The sequence below is a fragment of the Mya arenaria genome, chromosome 4 (assembly GCF_026914265.1).
Source record: "Mya arenaria isolate MELC-2E11 chromosome 4, ASM2691426v1".
NCBI classification, from domain to species: Eukaryota; Metazoa; Mollusca; class Bivalvia; order Myida; family Myidae; genus Mya; species Mya arenaria.
Genome location: NC_069125.1, coordinates 63,144,725 through 63,160,571, shown reverse-complemented (window position 1 = coordinate 63,160,571; position 15,847 = coordinate 63,144,725). Strand labels below are relative to the sequence as shown.

The following is a 15,847-nucleotide window of genomic DNA, read 5'->3' as shown; positions in this document are numbered from 1 at the left end:
ATGGTACTGAGAGTCAGGAGCCGCAGTCCGACCAGGTCGCGCAGCTCGCTCATGAGATGTATGACAACAACATGCTCTACATGCTTGTACAGAACCTTGCCAAGATTGACTTTGAGGTATGTAGTGAAGAGTTAAAGACGTCTGTTACAGGGTATTCATGCATTGCTTGCATTTGGCATTTCCTGGCAAAATGACCCGGTTCATGGAACACACCTGACCCACAGGCTAAGTCTTTTTAATTTGAGTGTGCTAAGTATATTTTTGCCTAATTTTCATTTTGACAAAGAATATAAACTATGGAAAAATGGTGCTATGTGTTAGATTTATTGTCACACCTCTGATGATGAGAATTGAAATCTTTTGAATTGTCTTTATATTACGAATCACCTAGAACGCCAAACTCCCTCTTTTTATTGTCTGTTCTAGAAAATAGGAATCGGCTGATGTAACATATCATGACAATGAATGTGACCAGACTCAGAATATTTCATTTTGTAATATTCCGATAATTTTCAGTAACTAAATTGCAAAGAGCTTAGTTAAATGATAAATGAGTATGTATTTTTGTATGATAGGATTGAAATCTGATACCAAGTTCCTGCAAATCATGCCCATGCCTGGGTCAGGAGACTGAGTGGGCACTGCCTGATGGCTCAAATTATTTTTAAAAGTCTGATAAAGAAAATATATTTTTTGTTTCAAACTAAAATGCAACAGTCCAAGGTACCAGTATCTATTATTTAGCATTGATCAGCTCGAGGTCCTCTACCAAACTTGTTCAGATGAAAGTGTTCACTGCGTGTTTTGTTCATCTTTTTAATAAAATCAGCTCTTGCCAGGGCTTCCATTAAGAATTTAAAAATAGTTAGTATGAAGTTCTGTGCCATCAATTCTGGAAGTTTGCCTCCCAAACATGGAACTTTAATTCTGTGGAACTCTTACAAGTTCTCAATTATAATGTAACTATTTCGATAAAATTTGAAATAATTGACAACTTTAACATGCCAGCCCCTCAATGATTTGTACACAAACAGTTTGTTTAAATTGACTTATTGAAAATGTGGCCTTGAATATGAATTTGAATTTTTTAACATCTGAAAGTTTCTAATATACATCCAAACTCCATTTAACCTAACCCCAATTCTTGTTGTGGGTTATTCGTATGATTGACTTTATGTGTTTTTTATTCAGGGAAGGAAGGATGTAGCGCAGATCTTTAACAACCTGCTGAGAAGGCAGATTGGTACTCGTGCACCGACAGTGGAGTACCTGGTCTCCAAGAAGGAGATCGTTCTGGAACTCATGAAGGGGTACAGTGATCCATTGTTATCTATTTAAGGAGTAAATTTTGGGATTGATGTCATTATTATGGTATGAACACAGTTGGGCTGGTTAAAAATGTGGAGTCCAAAGGACTCTTCGCATACCAGCCCAACTACATTCGTATCCCGATAATAACATCACGCAATTCATTACTTATATTTACTCCCAATAGTTCTAATTTTATTCAAGAAATTTTAAAAGGATATTTCATTTCTTTTATGGAAACTTTACAGTAGTTCTTTCTCACCCATTCTGTAAATAGAACAACCCGACTGTAACTGGAAACAGTTTATCAAATTATATCGCAATGACGCTGGAAAAATCAATCACTTCAGATCACTTTAAAATGTAAAATTGAAACACTAATGACAACAATTTATTTTACTTATCATAACTTTACACTTTCTAATGTGTTGATTTAAGATTTCAGGGCCTGCTTCAATACAAACAATAACAAGATTAACAATTTTTAATTTACATGTACCCCGGTATATTGTTATGTGATATTTGCAATTGCCAAAAGGTAGTTCATTTAAGGAATGGAAGTTGAGGAGTAAATATAGTTGTATAAAAGTAGATTCTTCACTTTCAAGTGTCACACATTGAAATGTTTTCTTTTATTACTGCGTTTTAGTGTTTTATGACTGATTCTTGAGTTCTGATTGCTCTAATGGAATATGTGGTATAAGTCAAGAATCAAATAATAAAATATAATGGTATTTACAATGTAGAGTTTTGTTCATGTTGCCGCGCCAGCATCCGTGCCATGCTGGCAAATATGCCATCCTGCCCTCTCATCTTGGCCTCTGCACTTAGCGCCTTAAATGTCATGTTCACTTGACAGCTATTCATGTTATGATGTTTATGATAAAAGTTTGTACATGTTATTTAACTTATAATATATCAGTATTTTCCTGATGTCTACAATGTCAGAAAATGACAGGCTCAGGGAGACTGCTATATTGTCTGAATGATTTTCCGAAGCTTTTCTCATAGTTCTGTTTTGAATATAAGTAAAAACATTCATCACATAGAGAAAAATTTAAATGTCAATTACTTCTAAAAGTTCAGCTTATTCCCAGTCAGTTATAAAGCTACAGCATCAGTTGAATGTGACATTCATACCCTATCATGATCATTTTAAAATAATGTTCGCCTTGTATCAAAGCTATTCTGATTGTTTCTAATGTTTAGCTGTTTTATAGAAGTAAACAACAATTTAAACTTCATAATTCCTTGAGTACACACTTAATACAAGTAGTGGCTATTTTAAATGAAGTGTATGCATTAAAGTACAATGTAAGTCTTGAGAGCACTTTATACATGTATATGCATTTCCACATTTCTGACCAATAATCTATCTAATTCATAGCACACAATGGTTTTCAAGTTTATAGTGTGTATGGTTAGCACATGACGTGTATGCATTAAAGTACAATGTAAGTCTTGAGAGCACTTTATACATGTATATGCATTTCCACATTTCTGACCAATAATCTATCTAATTCATAGCACACAATGGTTTTCAAGTTTATAGTGTGTATAGTTAGCACGTCCTCGGCGTAGCTCCAATAGGCACGGTAGGCCCGGGCCTACACTTCGTTTCCAAAAATGAAAAATACAAAACGTCCAAATCTGCAATAATAACTGAAAGGAAAGGGGGTGACAGCTGAATTAACATTCAATAAACACTACAGGTTAACTAAACATATTTTTTCTAATCAGTTTTGAATTTCAGTTCTGTTATTGTACATCATGAGCAAGACAACAATAAAGTTTAGTGAAGTGCAATATAAAGCAAATTTCGATGACTAAAAAGGCTCCAGATATACGCTAAAACGCACCATATTCGATCTGGAATAAAACAAAATCCAGGGAGAGGTCCCTCAAACCCCCCTACCAAGTGGGTCTATACTTTTTAATAGGCCAAGCTACGCCCCTGCACGTGAATGTCATGTGATTAGTGCAGATATATAAATCAACGCTTTTTTTAATTAACTGGGACTGAAATGGTAGGCAGACGCAGTAAATACATCAGTTAGTAAGATTCAATGTATTCAATTTACACAACAATATCTATTTTATGCAAGTTTTTGACATTATTTTTTTCTTGCAATTGTTTCATCTGGTGTCTAGTCCCTTTAAGAGCGCTTTATATATGCTTTTTCACATAATGTCTTATCAATACTCCGTCTAATTCATGGACTTAAGCTGTATGTAGTGTTTAAGCCATGTTTAAAAAGGGCATAGTTTTGCATTAAAGGAACTGTATGTTAAGGTTGAAAGAGCATCTTAAATAATCGCTTACGTAACATTATTTTTTTGTACACGCCAGGTCATTGCCCTAAACTTTGGTTTTCCTGCTTAGTGAGTGTTGCCATTACGAGCAGCTTACATTGTCTATCATGTAACATAGATTTTAATTAGAATATTTTTTGTACAGGTATGAGAGCCAGGAGATCGCCCTCAACTGTGGCATGATGCTTCGTGAATGTTGCCGTTACGAGCAACTCGCAAAGATCATGTTGCATGATGAACAGTTTTTCAACTTCTTCACATACGTCGAGGTCTCCACATTTGATGTGGCTTCAGATGCTTTCTCCACTTTCAAAGTAAGTATTGTTTGATTATGTTAACTATTATGGTGAATCAACACTCAGGTGCTCAGTAACTTGCCTTCAAAAATGTGACTGAAACCCTAACTAAAAGATTAACATATTTCATACAATTCTCCAGTTAGCCTGTTTTTTCAGGGTGGTCTGGCCATGCCCCTTTTTTACCGCCCTTCCCCCTTTTGGGGTAGTGCCTTTTTCACAATTGCTATATTACTATCCTGTTAGTGCCCTTTTTATTACTGAAATAATCATCATCATCATCATCATCATCATCATCAGCAAGCATGTAATCCTCTGTCATAATTGAGACATATTGCGCAATTCTCATGATATTTTTTTCCAGCTAGGTGTTTTGAGCACCTGCCAAGACATAATTGCATTCATTTATATATTAAAGAAGGGTCTTAGTGCCGGCAGGCTTTAATGGCCTGTCAAAGGCCTTGCTCTTCGGATAAGAAGAAAAAAGCATGCAGTTGATGGCATAAATATTTTCATTTATCCACAGGTTATCTTTTGGTTACATTACACAATTGAATTGGTCAACAGTTTTCATTGGATGAATATTGACCAATCAAAAAACATTTTGACTAATTTTAACCAAACCAAAGTATTTTAAGCCGTTTTAACACAATTGGTAGCAGCCTGAGGAAATGTTAAACTAATAAAAGCAAACTAAATACAAAGATAATGGAAGAAACCATTTTAAAAGTTGATAAGAAAAACATATTTTATATAAATTATCCTTTTTCCCATTCTTTCAGGAGTTGCTTACCAAGCACAAGATGTTGGCGGCCACTTTCTTGGAACAGAACTACGACAGAGTGTTCGAGCCATATCAGCATCTCCTTAACTCCGAGAACTACGTCACACGGAGACAAGCTCTTAAGGTATGGTTGGGAAAGAATTATTGTAAGAATATGTTAACAGATCTATGCGAGGCAACAAAAGCAAAAAGGCACAAAATACACATACTGTGAATGAGCCAAGAATATCTATCATTTATGCATTTTCAATGCGATTTGACAATTTTTATGCGAGAAATCACGAAAATCATTTACTAGAATTATCCCTGGGGTGACCTTATGGTTAAAAAGTGGTTACTGCTCAATAAATGAAGAACACTTGGGCCCAGAAACTTCATACTTGGTATGCAAGTTGGTCTGACATTATTAGTAGATGATGTCTTTCGATTTTGAGATCAGGAGATCAAGGTCACAGTGACCTTAAGGTGAAAAACAATTTAGGATCCCTGTTCTTTCATGCAGTAGACTTTTGAATATGGGTGAATAGGCCAAACTTCAAGGTCACTGTAATTGCCTGTCCCAAAGTACAAATCTCATGTCCATCATTGATAATTTCTCAGCTACGACCACACAATGGGGGAGACAAGCACTTTTTCAAAAAGAGACGTCTCTAGTTAGCTCCACTGGCCGAAGGCCATGGAGCTTATGTCGTCACAGATTGTCCGTCGTGAGTGCGTGCGTGCGTGCGTAAACTTTTACTTTAAACGACATCTCCTCTGAAACTGATAAGCGGATTTTGACAAAACTTCACAGGAATGTTCCTTTGGTGGTCCAGGGTTCCCGCTGGCCATCGCCATTGTCGCCATTTGCGACAAAATCGCAAAAGTGGCGATAACTTTTCAAATTTGGCGAATTTATGGCGACAACGATTTTTTTCTGAAATATTTTCTTAAAATGACGTAAGTGGTGACCATGCGGCCTGCATGATAATCGATTCTGTCACTGTCATAAATCAAGCGCATCTGCTGGTGCGACAACAAAAATTAATCCGATAATTAGGGCAAGCAGTCACGGCCCAGTCAACATCTCGCTAATTATTGCAGAATTTTATTGCTTTCACGGATAAACAATGACATCCTTTAACTGTTATGTCTCTTATTAGCAAACAATTTTAATATTTAGCTCAACAGCCTTGTTGTTGCGTAATTATCGTGTTAGTTTTAAATATGCAAATCGAAGAATTTTATGTTGTCGGAAACTCACGTGATATGCAAATTTCGTAATGACGTTTACGCGCTAAAAATAGACTTGCTTTCGGTTTTGTCGCAATTTGTAATTGCTATAAATGCAGCATTCTAAGAGTTCAAAAAGTGTCAAAAAGATTAACAGAAATCAAATAAATAGGATTAAACCCCATTGATAAGGCTTCTAATATGTTGACTGGAGTAAAGAGTAGGTAGACAAATTTCTATTAGGAAAGTTATGGCCCGAGTTTGACAATGTATATTTCTTAGAGTTTCCATTTATTTTAAATTTATCTCATAATTTCACAAATGTATTCTTTTATTGTATGCAGGCATTAGACTGAAATCAACATATTGATGTTTATGTCACATTTTTTGCAATATTTTTTTTATTTATATACTAGTCCATATACAATGAATTTTGTCAACAGAATAACAATTTGCTATTAATATCTTGTGCTTCATGTACAACAAAATGTTATGATTTGCACGACAATGTGCTAATTAAATGCAATTTAAGGCTCTTAAAATGCTTAAACCCCATGAGCTTCAGGGGGCTTCGCCCCCTTGGCCCCCACAAGGGCGCTGCCCTGGACCCGTAAAAAAGTTTTAACCCCCCGCGAAAAAGTGGCGACAACTTTTTAGAACCCAGGGGGAACCCTGGTGGTCCTTTACCAAAATTGCTCAAATGGTTCCGGTCCATTGCGCAATATGGCCGCCAGAGCTAAAAATAGCAAAATCTTTAAACGACATCTCCTCTGAAACGGTTCGGCAGATTTTGATGAAACTTGACAGTAATGTTCCTTGGGTGGTCCTTTATTAAAATTGCTCAAATGGTTCTGGTCCATTGCACAATATGGCCGCCACAGCTAAAAATAGCAAAATCTTTAAACGACATCTCCTCTGAAACGGATAGGCAGATTTTGATGAAACTTGACAGAATTGTTCCTTGGGTGGTCCTTAACCAAAATTGCTCAAATGGTTCCGGTCCGCTGCACAACATGGCTGCCAGGGCAAAAAAATAGAAAAACCTTTAAAGAACATCTTCTCAGAAACCGATGATCAGATTTTGATGAAACTTAACAGAAATGTTCCTTGGATGGTCCTTTATCAAATTTGCTTCAATGGTTTCGGTCCACTGCACAAGATGGCCCCCAGAGGTAAAAATAGAAAAACCTTTAAACGACTTCTCCTCAGAAACCGATGATCGTATTGCAATGAAACTTGACAGAAATGTTACTTGGGTAGTCCTTAACCAAAATAGCCCAAACAGTTCTGGTCTGCTGCACAACATGGGCACCAGAGCTAAGAATAGAAAAAAATGTTAAACTACATCTTCTCAGAAACCGATTATCAGATTTTGATGAAACTTTACATAAATGTTCATCGGGATGCCCTTTAACCAAAATTGCCCAAATGGTTCTGGTCCGCTGCACAACATGGCTGCGAGAGTTAAAAATAGAAAAACCTTTAAGGACTTCTCGTCCGCAGTCTTCACGAAAAACATTTTAACCTACTAGCCAGTTGGACTAGCAGAATGGCATATTTTACTAGTCCGAATGACAATCTAGTAGTCCGACTATTTTGCCACATTATAAAACTGTATGCTTGAGGTAAATACCTATTTCAATTGAGCAGCTTGCAGTTTGAGTAAACATTTCTTTATTATGATGCTCATGCAGTGATAGGGAGTGACATCCTTCTGTTGGGAATAGTGCTCCTTGTTTTTCAGAACCTATGGGTACTATGTAAAAACAAAAGGCATCTTGCTTGAATAGACTGTAATAATATCAACATGGTTAGAAAAGAAATGCCATGCTTTAATAGCTTTGATTACATTTTACTACTGAATTACCTCCCTTTAATAGAAAAAAAATAATGTCTTAAATTTTCACGTATAGCATCTTTAAATAATTTTTAAACAATAATAATTTATGAGTAAACATATAAGCATAAAGTTCTCACAAAAAGATCAATTTAAAAACCTTACATTTATACATAGGAAAGTATATATAGACTGAACATTAATTTTCGTTTAAGTGACATTCTGAAAGTTTATGAAACAGCTATTTTTAGTAACTTAAATGGCCGAAAAGTGTAAGTGAAACACCAAGTCGATTCTATCTCGTCAGTTCTTGTTCAGGTTAGATATTTGCTTCATAATCTATTCAGATTAAATGTTAACCGATGATCAGATTTTGATGAAACTTGACAGAAATGTTCCTTGGGTGGTCATTTACCAAAATTTGTTAAATGGTTCCAGTCCACTGCACACCATGGCTGCCAGAGCTAAAAAATAAAAAAAACTTTATACGACTTGTCGTCGAAACCGATGACCTTTTTTCGATAAAACTTGACAGAAATGTTTGTTTGGTGCTCCTTTACTCAAATTGCCCAAATCATTTCGGTCCACTGCACAACATGGCAGCCAGAGCTATTAAAGTAAAAAATTTTTTTAAATAACTTCTCCTCAAAAATTGATGATTGTATTTCTATGAAACTTGACGAAAATGTTCGTTAGGTGGTCTTTGCTTGAACCTTTTGGCCAGTGGAGCACAGGCACTGATGTGCCTCTTGTTTTCTTTTGACTTCATCAGACACCATTTTACTTTGACGTGATTATTTTAACCCTTTTCTTCATAGAAAAACATTTTTACTTCTCTATCTGCCTCATAGATGCAACTTTATACCCTAAAGTTATATAACAAGGGGATTAACTAGGGGTGGCTGATGAGGTCACTTCTCTATGAAGGAAAGGGTTAACAGTCTATTCAGTTTAAATGTAGTTTAACAGTTTCTTGTGTTATATAAATAAGTGTTTTTCTTAGTACTTACTCATACATTAATGATTATTTAATCATTTATTTATTATTTGTATTTCCATTAGCTACTTGGAGAGTTGTTACTAGACCGTCACAACTTCACAATCATGACCCGCTACATTAGCAACCCAGATAACCTCAAGATGATGATGAACATGCTACGAGAAAAGAGTCGTAACATACAGTTTGAGGCCTTCCATGTCTTCAAGGTAGGGATTTGGTTTTCATAAACGTGTCTGTAGGTGATAGTTTTTTTATTAATTTTTGGTTGTGTCTAGTCACCAAAATAAGAATTGGATGAAAAAGCCTAAAAATAGTGCTTGGCACCAGTTGTTTTTAAACAAGCCTTGCTATTTAAGATCAATATTAACCAATGCAGGGCTTGTGGGCATGTGCTAATTTAACCTTAACAAATTGACAAGAAGAGATGAGTGAAATTGGCAGTGATCTTGTTTGGGAAAAGTACTAATTATCTTTTTGGGGGGTATTTTAGTGTATATGAGTTCGGAATTTATGAAAAATTGGCAGACATGTATTGGCTTTCTTTATTTGTTGTTGAGCAAAAAAATAACCTGGGCCATAACTTGAAAACTGTCTAAGTTATGCACCAGTCAATTGTAACCACGGCCCTCCCAGGTCCGTGGGTATACCGGGGAGAGCCGGCAAAATGGGCCGTGTACTTACCTTCCTATTGGCTCCGCAGTGCCGGGTGAATGTGTTGGTTTTGGTTTCGCGCCAAAACTAGCGGGGAATGGTCCTTTCCTATGGTCACTGGAGTGCGGAGGCATTTGGCGGTGATTTAACCAGCAGTTCGTCCTTGCAGGGGGGGATTTTACCCAGGCTTGGCAGGACCGAAAGTCAAAGTCCCCACTATTCCGCAGACCTTGGGGAGCCGTGGTTACGATTAACTGGTGCATTAATACAATGAATATTAGTAAATATGGTGCCAGAGACATTACACACTAGTATAGGCCCATTACTCTTATATCAATAATTATTGAGAACTGCCTTTTCCTGAACTGTTTAAAAAAACAACGCCAACAGACAAGTGTTGACATTCCCTCTGCGGCCTTTGTTTTGATTAATTAATATATTATTTATCCAAATGTCCGCAAAACTTTGTATTACTTTGGAAGAGACGAATGTGTGAATAAAGCATATGGACTGCTTTTTTACTGTTATTTCTTAGTTCTAACAATATATTTGGGCTCACTTAATGTTGCAGTTTTGAATCCGTTCAACAGTATTAAACCATGTATTTAATCAGTATTTACCTATGTATTAACTGGCTATTTTTAAACCTCTTTGCAGTAGCCAATACTCGACTACTTTCCTAAGGGCCAAACCCTGTTTTCCCCAAAATAGCCTCTGAAATTCCCCATTGTCACTTTTTTTACATAATGAGAATTTCAGAATTTTTGTGTTTTAAATTTACTGCTCTATTGATATTTGAATCCTTTTGTGCCTAGAATGTTTGAAAAAGTACTTTTGAGGTATATACATGTTTTCCCCGAAGCTAAAAAGAACAAAAGACATGGATATAACCTGTAGTTACATGCGTATACAATTTGTACTATGACCCAACCATTTTCATAGTCTGTTGTTTAAAAAAAAAATCAAAAAAAATCTGTACTTCTCCATGTAGATAATCTGTACGTACTTACAACTATTTCAGGTGTTTGTTGCCAACCCAAACAAGCCTAAGCCTATCCTGGACATTCTGCTTCGAAACAAGGACAAGCTTGTCGATTTCCTCACCAAATTTCACACTGATCGATCAGACGATGAACAATTCAATGACGAAAAAGCATATCTTATAAAGCAAATCAAGGAATTAAAATCGACCGATGAGACGTAACAACGAATGAAGCATAGACGATTTATATGTGAACTTTTCTCGGACTTAATTCTTCATCATAGAATAACATTGTGATAACGTCAAGACTGCACGGAGTGATTGTTGCAAGCTGATTGTGTTCCTTTGCTCCCAAACTCGGCTGTTTTTGTTTTGTTCGGGATTTAATCGATTTGTACATTTCTTATGGTACTTCCAATATGTAGCGCTTACTTAAATATTTCATGAGCATCAGACAACAGTGAATTAAGTAAAGCTTACTAAACATTAAAATAAGAATTATAATTTATGGATATATAATATTATAGTTCCTACACAAATTTTAGTGCAAAACAGCTAATTTAATATGAAATACATCTAAGCTGCATCAAGCAATTTTCTGGTTGTTTGATACCAGCGATATAATTTTTTTATGATACAGAATGAAATATTTTAGTTGAAATTCTAGTAATTTTGACTATTGGTACTCTGCCAAATATCACAAATTATGTTTTATCATTTCGGGCCCAATTTCTTGAAATATCTTGAATCCCTAGTGACAGGACCGGCTTAAGCTCGCTATTTAAGTTAAGGCGTAAAAAAATAAGTTTTTCTGATTTCCCGGCCTACAATTTTTATTGCCTGAAGAAATATTTGTTATCATTTGTTTGTTTTTATTTCTTTTAAAAGATGAAGTGTTTTAAGCTTTAAACAATACTAGTAATGTTAATAACGAATTGATTAGATGTTCTTAATAAGCATATATTTTATTGTTTTGGGTATTAAACTGAAAAATCTCAAGAAACAATTTGCCTAAAAAAATAAATCTGACTTACCTACCCTATTCTTTGGAGGACATGAAACCTGAAACAAGCATATATATACTTTTTTACGGCTTATTTTTTATATTCTCCTTTTGAAGAGTTTTGAAACCGTTTAAGGAAATTATTTGAAATATAATCATAATAAACTATGTCAGTGTTTCTGTAGTTTTTCATATAAATATTGGTTTATAAATTCAGATTCTAGCAAGAAAGTTGGCTTAAATGAAAAATCAAACGTAAACTCTGTTAAGCTCAAGATATTTCGAGAAATTTGGGCTTGGACAAGTCCCTGAAATTATGCATACATTTATTATCTAGCATACATGTATATATTTAATTGGTCACACAGACATGTATAGAACACGGTTCAATGATTATTAATATTATCATGGTTTAAAGTTTATTATTATTTTATACCCAGATTTGTGTTTGTAATTTGTTAAGACTAGCATTTTGCCTTTATGTACAAAATAATTGTTAATGTAATGACTATTGAAGGTATTCGATCTAATCCTTGCTCGTCTGGTTCCCCCATCATATAAAGGTCTCATATCAAAATCATTCTGCATGTTAAGGTGGTGTATAAAATATGATTAAAATATTACAAACTGGATTTTTTCACACTAAAAGATATAAAAATGGACTGATTACAATAAAAATATAGAGCGGAAGTATAAACATAGACATGTCAACCTTGTTTTATCTTCATGGTAAAAGTATTGCTTGTTGCGATGTCATACGTGAGACTTTTAACAAATACCAAGGGGTTCTGATTTACAGCAAAGCAACCACATGTTGCTCATTTATCATTTCTTTGGCTACAGCATTTGATTATTGCTTGACAAATAATTAAAATCATTTTTATTCCGAAATAATGTGTGTTATTTGTAATGAAAATAATGCCATTTAATTCACAAATTCCCAATCAGCAATCAGTTTTTTTCAAATGATAGCATTATAACATAAGGAAAAACAGACACATCAAAAATTAACATTACTATCAATACTATGTAAAGCTTGTGTAAATTTGATCAGAATGGCTTGACCGATTATTTTTGATGGTCGATTATAACTTTGGACCAATTTTTAATCTCTAATTTAGATATAAAATAACTATGGGTGAACCCAATTCCCATGTATATTGTAGAATCTCCTTCATAGATACACATGACAGTGTGTCTGTCATGTATTTTTATTTTTGCGTTACTTTGACCTGTTGGCCTGAATTTTTGTTGTTTTAAAAAAAAAAAATCATCACCACTTTCTTCTCAATAATGCCGCAAATCAGTTTAATAAAGATAATTTTCATAACTTTTTAGTACATTTCAACATCTCAATGATGATTATTCATATATTTATGTTCATATATATAAATACCTTACTTTAAACTGTTCATTTTTCGTGCAGACAATATTTTATCTAAATAACAAAAAAAAAAGAAGCTCTTGCCTTATAGACAAAAACTATTTTTATCCACTAATCAATTATGAAAATTTGCTTTTTTCATGTTAAAAAATTAAGTTAAAGTATGTATGCATTCATTATGGGATATCAACGATCGATCCATTTCTTTAATGAAAGTGTCAGAAGTTGGTGTCTTACGATGGTATACATAGAGAGGATAATAGTTTATTTTTTTTAATTTTAGACATTGAAATTATGTTCAAATCTTCAACTCCCAAATTCATTTCCTCCCATTTAAAACAACTTTTCTGACTAAAAGCATGATGTTAAATTGTTAAAAAAAACAGGTCATAACTAGTCATTGCGATTTTTTTGTTATTTATTCTTAAATATTTCTTAGCAACTGCATGAAAAATTAACTTATTTTCTTATTGAAGTGAAGAATAATGTAATAATTGGAACAATTTAATGTAATGACATTGATATATAAATGAACAAACAAACCGGTTATATTTTTGAAACACATGTAGTTTCATGTCTATGTTTTGGCTGCAAGTGATATATTTTAATTTGTTAATTGAGTTATTTGTGTTATATTTAATCGCATAATATCTTTGTTCTATTTTCCCTACCTTACTGACAAATGATGAGCACCAAGATTATGTCAGTGTGAGAGGATTCTGTCCATTCAGCCTTGTTCTTTATTTTTTAGGACTTGATATTTTTAGTTTGTCTGGTTTATTGAAGAAATAACATTTAAGTAAGTGATACCATTGGTTTATAGGACTGATTAGCCGGTATAGGTCAGCATTGGCAGTGTTATGCAAAAAACTCAAACTTTGGCTATAATTCAAAAGCTGTTCCAAGATATTTTAATGAAACTTGGTAAACATGTTACCAGAGACAATACGAACACTCTTAAGCAAGTTCCATAACTCTGACTTCAATTTTTGAGTTATATCCCTTGTTGGACTTAATTTTAACTTAAAACAGACGGGCATTGGAACTCATTCTGTAGGCCTCTTGTTTCTTTTTTGTTCTAGAAGATGTATACCAAAGAAAATGAAACTTACGGGATCTTATCAAGGGTTTTATTTTTGTTCGTGTAAGGTTCTGAAAAAACTGCCTTATTGCTTAAAAAAACGTCCATTGTAAGTAATGCTCTGTTGTAGAAGTGCATATAGTTTGTTTCATAATGATCAAAGTAGTTTAGCTGAAACAACTGTAAAAACGTTGTACATTTTTGTGTAGCCGAGATCTAACATTGTTCTGTATACTATTATTACAAGTTGATAAAGGTTGTTTTGTATTTTTTTTATACTAGTTGATGTACCCATTTAAGGTTTTAGATGTACAGTTATGGGAATTTTGAATGCCTTGTGACACAATATTATTATTTTTGAATCATTTGAAAATGTTTTATGAGAAGAGAAAAAAATTATATAGCTAAATATTATAAACACACTCTTTTGGACTTAATTGCCGAAGCGGTTATCTTTCAAGCCAGATTTTAGTTTAAATAAATAACAAACATTTAAACTGTACTAACTGTTTAATGTATTTTCATTAATTCATTCAATCAATACCAAGATTATGATATGGGGTCACCAAGTATTTAACATGGTCGCCAATGGCAATATTGATTTAAAATGCCATTCTTATATGTACATGAAATACCTTAATACTTACAGTTCATGGTAATGTGGTATATTATTCTGCAAAAGACATGACACATTTTGGCATTTGGTCCATTTCATGGTCAAAGTTAGCACACAGCCTTCAAGCCGCACAGGACAAAGGCTTACTCAAATTCTGAGTTTTATATCACATAGCTTGTTCAAAACATAGATGGGAAGCTCTATTGTTAAAAGTCGGACCCGTTTATCCAAAGATCTTATTGCGCTTTATGCTTTATAAGCGTCAAGTTGCAGCTACTCAAATATTACTACAGTTAATACTAAAGTAGATTATCCAAACCAGCAATGCATTATTCAGTAGGGCGAGCTTTTACCTAATGTAAGCAAATTGTTCTGTTTTGTATCCCTTTTGCAACACAGTGCATACACTGCAAGCGGGGAACCAAACAGCAAACGCGTTGAACGCATGGCTGGTTAGGAGTGTCATTGCCTGTTCAATAAAATACTAGAAAAAACATCAGGTGAGAAGAAAATTTAGTACTGATGATATTCAAATGAGGTTTATTGTCTTGCAATTATAACTGTAACAATAATCCTGCCATACTTAAGTTTATAAATGTGTTAAAGTAGTGGTTTCTGTTTCATGTATAAAGAATACCCCTCTGTTTGTGCTAATTTGTTTGTGATTGTGTTATGAAAGTGCTATATATTTCTGTACATACGTAACTGCCACATTATTATTGTATTCAAAGATTAAATTTATATGTACAAAATACTTACCGTAATTACTGTAAAGTAATTCTGACAATATAATAATACTTATATTGAATAAAATCTGAGTTGCATTCTTCATTGAATACAAATTGGAGAATGCAACACACCGTGAACAACTAATATTTGTTGCTTGTTTGTATATTCCATTAAAGAAATAGTTATTGTCGGACCGCTTTAGGTAAACTTAACTTTCCAGGAGCCATAGTTACAAACAGTCTCAAGTCTGAGTTCAGACTCGTGTGACAAAATTTCTACTCCTAAATTCATTCAAACTTTTTTTTTCTACTTGAGTATTGAAGATGAAAATTGCTGGTTTTATAACTATTTGAATCCTTCATATTTCTTTTTTTATAAAACTAGTGGGTTAAAGATGATTCTTTGTAATTTTTCTGAGTCTGAGTCTAGACTTGGACTTGAGACTGTTAATAATCATGGCTGCCCCAGGAGTGGATTGTTAACGCTGACAAGACAAATTTTATTCATGTCCAGGCTGAGAACACTCAATAGTCCATTGAAGGATTTTAAAATATCTTGGAACAAATGATGAGATGGCTTGTCTGTAAGTCAATAGTAAAGGTCAAAAAGATTTACAGGCTTTTCCAGTCAACAACTTGGTCATACACATAC

At 34.1% G+C, this 15,847-nt stretch overlaps 1 protein-coding gene across 1 annotated transcript in view; it reads left to right on the top strand.

Moving 5' to 3' along the window:
* LOC128231613 (protein Mo25-like) overlaps positions 1-15,340 on the top strand; it is an 18,158-nt gene extending 2,818 nt beyond the window's left edge. The window contains exons 3-8 of the mRNA XM_052944640.1: positions 1-116; positions 1,192-1,310; positions 3,767-3,935; positions 4,700-4,825; positions 8,813-8,956; positions 10,423-15,340. The exon at positions 1-116 is cut by the window's left edge and continues 49 nt beyond it. Of these exons, the coding sequence (XP_052800600.1) occupies positions 1-116; positions 1,192-1,310; positions 3,767-3,935; positions 4,700-4,825; positions 8,813-8,956; positions 10,423-10,605 (857 nt within the window). The 3' untranslated portion in view covers positions 10,606-15,340. The remainder of the gene's footprint in view (positions 117-1,191; positions 1,311-3,766; positions 3,936-4,699; positions 4,826-8,812; positions 8,957-10,422) is intronic.
* Positions 15,341-15,847: the final 507 nt, after the last annotated feature.